This window comes from Halyomorpha halys, unplaced genomic scaffold (assembly GCF_000696795.3).
Source record: "Halyomorpha halys isolate HHAL.00 unplaced genomic scaffold, Hhal_1.1 Scaffold153.1, whole genome shotgun sequence".
In the NCBI taxonomy this organism is placed as follows: Eukaryota; Metazoa; Arthropoda; class Insecta; order Hemiptera; family Pentatomidae; genus Halyomorpha; species Halyomorpha halys.
Window position 1 is genome coordinate 872377 of NW_027115801.1, and position 8898 is coordinate 881274.

Below are 8898 nucleotides of genomic sequence, written 5' to 3' on the forward strand. Positions count from 1 at the left end.
GAGAGAGAGAGAGAGAGAGAGAGAGAGAGAGAGAGAGTAGTTTTTCTATTTTAACTGCTTCTGAATAATTTCTTATTAAAACCTTTTAAAGTAAGTTAAGTGCATTTTTTTTAAATTTATTTATTGTAATTACATTGTACAAAATAATAAATACAATAAGTAAATATGTGGAATGTTTCATTTATACGATTTACACGAAAATCTTGGGAAGGTACCAACCATTACTTCAAGCATTAATTTAAATTAGAAGGTACCGTGGCCATCTTATTTTCAGATCCCTCGGAGGATTATCAGGGAGTTAAGGATGAGAGATTTAGAACTAATAGGTAAGGATGGGTAAGGAGTTGAAAAGACGCATATATGTTTTGGGCCAAATCTGCATTGAATGGGATGTTAAGGTCATAGTGAATGAGATTATTTGTAACGCAATAAGGAGCAGCAACCATTTTACGGAGGATTTGGGATTGTAAGGATTGGATGAAAGAGGAATTTGATTGTTTGGTAGAGCCCCAGAGCTCAATTCTATGCGTTTGTCAGGTAGGGGTTCTAGCAATCGAAATCTACGAGCAATTTCTTATCATTTCGGTCTTGTATGTGGATTCCAAGTAAGTCTCTTGTCAGGATGGAGTCCTAAGTGGAAAATAAAATAAACAGAAGGTCAATACAAAAGGAAAATACAGAAAAAAACACTTTACAGAATAAAGGAAAGCCAAAGAATGGCTGGAGGTGATTGTAAGGGTAGAGGAGTGGGGGAATCTGACGGCTGACAATTGACGTTACATTTGAAAATGAAAAAAATAATATTAGGAAATATAAAACAAGATATTAAATAAACGTAAATACATAAATATATATTATAAGGGAAACAAAAAAAAATATTTTTTTTCGTTTATTTTAAACTTCAATTACACATTTATTGTTATTATTTTAAATCATATTATTTTGATTATATTTTATAACAGATTATTTTATTTATTTAAAATTATTGAATAATTATAACATTGTAACTCGTTAGGGGTATCTTTTTGTACAAGGCTCACATTATAAAACAAATCTAATTTCAACTATAACAATACGAGGCAAACTCCTGGAAATAAAGATATATTTTTTATTTATTTATTGCTATTTACAATTGTCTATTATATTAAATTTAGTAAATTTGATCTCAGTTAAAATGGGGTATTACAGGTGTGTAGAAAAACTAACCATTGATTGCAATCTAATGACGTTTTACAGTAGCAGGTCTCGTGGTCATCTTCTTTTCAGGCGCCTCGGAGGATTGTCAGGAATGGATGAGGATGCAAGGTTAGAAACGAGTGGGTTTGGATGGTTAGGGAGTTTTTTATGGAAGGAGTTATATCTGGTTAGTGCTAGATCGGTTACATAGGGAACATCAAGGTCTTTATGTATGATTTTATTAGCGACAAAGTATGGAGCATTGAGGATTTTACGAAGGAATTTGGATTATAAGGATTGGATACGAAAGGAATTCGAAGGTTTAGTGGAGCCCCAAAGCTCAACTCTATATGTCCAGATTGGCCTTATCACAGTCATGTAGATCAGTCTTTTGTAATGAATTGGAAGTTTAGACCGTTTGTCCAGTAAGTGCTATAATAGTCGAAATCTACGTGCAGTCGTGTGTGAGGATTTCAGGTTAGTCGTTTGTCCAGATGTAGTCCAAGGTAGCGTATCTGTTCGACAGGGAAAAGAAATATTTTTAATAAGTTCTGATAATTTGTTTGGAGATAGGTTAATTTATTTATTAGTTTAACTGCTAATGGCATTTTTCAGATTCTGTACAATTAGTTTAAAGTATTAACTGGAATAAACTTCAATCGAATTGTGAGGTTTGATAGTGATGATGTGGACTGACAACGAATCCTCTTCTGATAATCATATTACTCAACGCCGTTGGGTGGTATCGAACCCAGAGCCTTAATAGGGTTATATTCCACCCCAGATAAAGACATCCATCAGTTGCTAACTGTTCTAATGTTATTGTACTTACTGGTATAGTTACTTATTGTACGGTAGCTAGAAATTTGTATTATATATTTCATATTTATAGGTAATGAAAAAGGTTTGACTGGTGGCTATGGAAGATCTCATTGGTTAGTTTAAAAAAAATCGTATAGCAGTTTTCAGAATTACTTCGGCGTTTGTTTTTGTTTAGTGGCGCCAAACTTCTTTGGTCATCAACGCCATTTATATTTTATTTAGTTTTGCTTATATTCGTTTGATTTTATCTATTTTTAAATTTATTTATTTTTATTAATATTGTTATCCAAATACCAATCCTTCCATGAAAAACTTCCCAACCACCAAAACAACTAGTTTCTAACCTGGCTTCTCCTTCATTACCTTCTAATCCTCCTAGGTGTCTGAAAAGAAGATGGCCTCGAGATCTTCTCTAGAAATGTTTTTGGAGTTCTATCAATGGGTAGTTTCTCCACATGTTTGTATCATGTCATTATATCATTTGCAGTTGTAAATAACAATAAATATATTATTTAAAAAAAATTATATTATCTATTACACTATAACAAATTGTTATTGTATTATTGTAATAAATATAACGATAATAATGATAATATATTATATAATTCTTAACAACCGCAGATAAAACCATAATTTAGAACTAAAATTTGTTTACAACTTGTTAATAAAAAACAAAATTTAATATTTTTTTGCATACTATAGTTGCCTCCTTTAGGGAGCAAGAAGCAGAGTAAAGAGTTGTGTTCCTGTGTTCCTTTCCCTAGGTTTCAGTGTGGAAAAAGTAAATATTTATTTATTACACCCTAGCAACCATAGACCTGGGTAGTAACCGACCGTGGGTATGAAAGCACTCCTGGGGTACACCCCACCTCTTCGATTCGGGCCTTGGGGTTGAGAATGATCTTGATCAAAACACCTCCTTACCATATCTGAATCAAAGACCTTTCATATCTTGCAGTGTACTATTGCCAATTAAAATTATATTGCATGTATTCTATAAATATATTGTACTTACAGTACAAATAGATCTTTTTTTCTGTATCAATGTAATAAAACTATTTTTTTTAAATTATAAAAACACTGATTTTTATTTACATTTGTACACAACGTTGCTTATTAAAAGATACCATAAGGCTGATTCACGCATCCATGCAATCATCGTAGCAGTTCCTTTTGATGACGCTTTGAACGATTTCCAAATCCCTCTTCATCGTATCTCTTTCACGACAGACTTGGGTGAGCGTGTGTTCCAGCTCTGTTTTCTCTTTGCGAAGACCGACCACCTAGTTTAAAAGTTTAATTACTTATAAGAGCTTATTTTACAGCTGGTTACTTTTTAATAAGTATTGTTACATTTAGTCCTGTAAATACTTAAGACCTGTCTTAATTTATGCTTTTCAGTTTTAGGCATTATTTAATGCACAGAAGGCTTATCTGATAAGATCTGAAAGGTAAAAATTAGATCATTTACGGCCCTTTTTACGCCGAAGAAACCTGCAGGTTATGCAGGTTAGATAGTGGTGAATAAGTATGTCTCTACTTACCTAGGCATCTAGGCGTTATAAGAGAAATAAAAATGGGATGTATGCGACTGTTCGAATAACGTAGTCCAGATTTCTATAAGAATCTTTGGTTAATTTACGGTACCAGAAATGTGAGATCCGCAACTGAAGACTGATGGAGCCGACCAAACAGATGGACAGGACTGACAGACCAAACTGATGGAGAAGACTGACAGGCCAATCTGATGGAGAGGACTGACAGGCCAAACTGATGGAGAAGACTGCCAGTCAAAACTGATGGATGAAGACTGCCAGTCAAAACTGATAAAGAGGACTGACAGCCCAAACTGATGGAGAAGACTGACAGCCCAAACTGATGGAGAAGACTGACAGCCCAAACTGATGGAGAAGACTGACAGGCAAAACTGATGGAGAGGACTAACTGGCCAAACTGATGGAGAAGACTGACAGCCCAAACTGATGGAGAGGATTAACAGGCCAAACTGGTGGAGAGGACTGATAAGACAAACTCATTGTCCCACTATTTATTTAATGGTATTATTTTGTTTTAATTTAATCAAAGATATCATTACAACTATTATAATTATTTATTTTCTGCCGACGTTTTGACCTAAGGTTTTCATCTGGGATTTTAGCTGGAAATGTTAACAGAGACTCCTTAAATTATCTCATTTGAGAGGTCCTGGTTGGCACTTCTACTTAAATACATAAATACTCTATATAATTGTACATATTATGGATTTTACTTTGATTTTTAAGTACATTGAAATTATTGATTACAATTTAAAAAATAAGACATGCTAATAGTACAAGAGCCCAAGAGGAGAAAAAAGGCAGTTATTTTACTCCAATATTTGATTACTTAATTCAAAAATAGGTATAATGACTAGTCGAAGTTGATGAGTTAGCCAAGTGTAGGTAGGGGGAATAAAAAATTGCTGCTGTATTAAAACACCAACAACAAAAGAAAATCTTAGAGAGCATCTTTGAAAGTAGAGTGAATTGGCTAAACCCTTGTAGAGCTATTTACGTTCAATAGTTCTCGAGATATAGCTTTTTAAAAAGTAACATTTCATAAAAATGTTGTACAGGACATACTGAAAGATCAGTAGTTAGTGAGTTTATTTTGAAAAATTTATATCTAAAAAAAACCATTTGACGGACAGATGTTTATTAACACTCAAATTAAAGATACTTTATTGAGCTATAAAGTAGTTCATGACGTTTATTTTTGTAGGAGTAATACGTTTCATAAAATATGCTGAAATAAATTGATTTATAGTTGTTCGGACAAATTTTCATTAGCAAAATTTATATTCATGTGTGAATATCATAAAAACTGCTACCCCTACGAAGATAAGTGTCATAAGTTACTTTATAGTAAGTTAAATTTCCTTTATTTTGAGTGTTGGCAGATATATGTGCGTCTAATGCGTCTACAGATATATTTTTTCAAAAATCCAACATTTTATAAGAACACCTAGAAATTAACATTTTGTGAGTTTATTTTGTCAAATATCATAAAAACTAATACTCCTACAAATATAAATATTATTAACTATTTTATAGTAAATTTAACTAGTTTTAGTTTGAGCGCTAGTAGACATCTGTATGTCAAATGGTTTCTGAAATAAAGTTTTTTATAAATCAAACTTATTGTCCGAACAACTATAATTCAATTTATTTTAGCAAATATCATGAAAACTGCTATTACTACGATGGTAAAGGTTATAAAATACTTTATAGTACATTAAACTAGCCTTAATTTAAGTGCTAATAGTCATCTGTACGTCACATAGTTCCTGAGATATAGAGTTCTCAAAATAAATTAACTAACTATTGATATTTCAGTACATTTTTATAGAATGAATTTTAGAGAACTATTGCACGTAAATAGGCTAATATTTTAGAAAATTTACTCTACTTTAAATGATGCTCTATAGGATTTTCAATTGTTGTTGGTGGTTGTTAAGATATAAAGCTCCGAATGAAAAATTAATGTTGTTTTAAGGTTTTGAAACAGGCGTCATTTTGTATTCCCCCTACCTATAGTTGACAGACTCACCAATGTTGGCTAGTAATTATACATAGATTTCATTAAAGTAATAAAAAATTGGTGTGAGATAACTGCTTTTTTTCTTCTTCTTCTTTCTCTTGTACTATAAGCTTATGAGAAAAACACATACCAATGAATATGAGGTAAAACAGGCACATTAAAACATTAAACTTTAATTCCTGGAATGTTTTAGTAGAACTGCAAAAAGAGACTGGCGATAGCGAACATCAAAAGAAAGCAACTGAATTTGAACTAAGCCACGTTTCTCGTTTTCGGAAGTTTTCTGAGATGTGAGTTCGTAGGACTTTTGTTTTATTTCTTTCCCCCTTGGGCTTCCAAAATCAGTAAGCAACTTCCAACATTAGCAATTCTCTCGGAGAAAAAAAAAAAAAAAAAGACAAAGAACTTTAAGTGCGAACTTTATTTTATTTTATACTTATCAGTTGATATTACAAATAAAAAATAAAGTGAATATTGAATCACGTTATTAAATTTAATGTTGAGCAACTAGCCTACAAGGTGCAAAAAATACCACTACATATAAGCGAAATTTTTTATTCATATTAAAAGAAGATAGTTGACCGTATGAAGTAGGGATGAGACATCGATGTAGATTTTTTACCCAAAACATCGATGTTTCACGTTTGTCCCAATTTTTCATTTTTTTTCCAAAAGTAACTAAATGAAAACAAAAAATTTACTGGAAGATTATTGATCGACCGTGTGTAAAGATGAAAGGAATATGGTCCGGGTGCGATACAAAAAACAACTCAAATAGTAGAACTATACTATTTTAATGAACCAACGTTTCGCCCCACGTTGCAGGGCTTCTTCAGGGCTAAAAAAAGATACAAACACATAGTTACATAAGGAAAACAAAAACATAAGTGTAAAATAACAGGGGTATAAAATGTAAAAAAGTAAGATATAATAAGAAAAATTAAAGGTAGTAAATAGTAAATGTAAAGGGTAATAGTAACAAATAGATAACAATAGAAATATTAAAGAAAATACAAATAAAGAGTATGTTAACCAATTTCTTTTGTTATCTATTTGTTACTATTACCCTTTACATTTACTATTTACTACCTTTAATTTTTCTTATTATATCTTACTTTTTTACATTTTATACCCCTGTTATTTTACACTTATGTTTTTGTTTTCCTTATGTAACTATGTGTTTGTATCTTTTTTTAGCCCTGAAGAAGCCCTGCAACGTGGGGGGAAACGTTGGTTCATTAAAATAGTATAGTTCTACTATTTGAGTTTTTTTTTTTATCGCACCCGGACCATATTCCTTTCATCAAAAAATTTACAGTATAAACAATTTCCTATTAACAATGTGGTGGGATATAAAAGGACCTTCAACCATCAAGCTAACGACGTAATAAAGATAAATTACATCGATGTTTTAAAATGTCTATGGCCAATATTAAAATATCATTGCACACAAATCTTCGCCAAAAATACATCGATGTTTTTGAACAACCAATTCATTGACAAAAAAAAAATCTATGTTTAGAAATATCAATGTTCAATATTAAAATATCGTTGCAAGCAATACATTGCCCAAAATACATCGATCTTTTTGAGTAACAATTTCAGAAACATAAGGTCTGTTCTTACTATCAGACATTCTACGGCCAGTCAGAAGTGATTTTTGGAACAAATAATAGGACATCGACTACAAAAAACATCGATGTTTTAAAATAGCGTTGCTTAAAACATATTACCGAAAAAACATCGATGTTTAAAATACCAATGCTTAATATTAAAATATCGTTGCTTAGAATACATCACCTAAAATACATCGATGTTTTTGAACAACCATTTGAGTAACGTAATTTCTGTTACCATGACTGTCCAACGACTACCCATGCTCCGGCCAGTCAGAACTAATTTTCAAAGAATGAGCCATCGACTAACAAAACATCGATGTTTTTTGTAGTCGATGTCGGATTCTTTGTTTAAAAAACCACTTCTGACAGAACGTACAATGCGTGATCGTTGGAACAGACCTTATGTTACTCAAGTGGATGTTTAAAAAACATCAATTTATTTGGGCAATTTAGTGTAAGGAACGATATTTTAAGAACATCAATGTTTTTTGTTGTCGATGTCGGATTCTTAGTTCCAAAACCTACTTGTGACAGGCCGTAAAATGCGTGATAGTTGCAACAGATCTTATGTTTCTGAAATAGTTGTTCAAAAACATCGATGTTTTTGGTAATGTATTGTAAGCAACGATATTTTAAATCATTGATGTTTTTTGGAGTCCATGTCCTATTGTTTGATTGAAAAAGCACTTATGACTGGCCGGAGCATGCGTAATCTTTAGAACAGTCATGTTACTGAAATGGTTAAAAAAACATAGATGTTTTTTGTCGATGTTTTAGTATTGAACATCGATGATTTAAAACATCGATGTTTTTTTATCGATGTCGCACCTCTAGTATGAAGTAGATTGTAGGAAGATAGTCCAGGTGGCGGTCAATAAAGTTATCAAAATAGTAAAATAAAACTATTTAATGTTAAAAAACGTTTCGTTCCACTTTTCAGGGCTTCGTCAACACAGTTCAAATTTTCCTTTGTATTACAATCAGAGCCCTGACAAAGTCCTGAGAAGTGGGCCGAAACGTTGGTAAACAATAAATAGTTTTCTTCTACTATTTTGATATCTTTATTGACCACCAACCAATCTTCCTACAATTATGATACATTTAAAGATATAAGGATTTCACCTTTTCCTGGTTTGAGCACATTAACATGTAAGTCCTTTAATAATTGTAAGTTGTTGAACCAACTAAACAATAAAGTGAATGAATTAATTTAGTTAAGTATGAAAATTATTAGGTTAATTTGTAATAAAACAAATAAATATAAAAAGATTGTTGATTGTAGATAATATCACATTGGATATAAGGAAAAGATGGTCGGGGGGGGGGGTGCGGTCAGTGTAATAACACAAATAAGCAAAAACATATTTATTAGTGCCTACGTTTAGGCCAGACTTTCAAGCCTTCATCAGGGCTAAGAACAAAACCAGCATAACGACCAATGAATAAAAGGATTCATAGAATGATTAGAAAATAACTATTATTATAAATACATAAATGCTATTGACAGACATGAATAGTTTAAGTATTAAGAAGATAGAGGATATATTAATTAATTAATTAATGAGGATATCTTAACCAACGGTTACCAACGAAACGAAACCAGTTACCAAAGATTTTTTTAGATTAGATTATTCAGGGCAATCAACATCTAGGTTATTACATCCTTTTTACTATATTTATCTTCTTGTCTTTGACATTTGAT

At 31.7% G+C, this 8898-nt stretch overlaps 1 protein-coding gene across 1 annotated transcript in view; it reads right to left on the reverse strand.

The window, feature by feature from the left end:
- Nucleotides 1-3056: 3056 nt before the first annotated feature.
- The window catches only part of LOC106678670 (uncharacterized), a 29372-nt gene continuing 23530 nt past the window's right edge, over nt 3057-8898 (reverse strand). Inside the window, exon 3 of the mRNA XM_014417358.2 lies at nt 3057-3281. Coding sequence (XP_014272844.1) covers nt 3138-3281 — 144 coding nt within the window. The 3' untranslated portion in view covers nt 3057-3137. The remainder of the gene's footprint in view (nt 3282-8898) is intronic.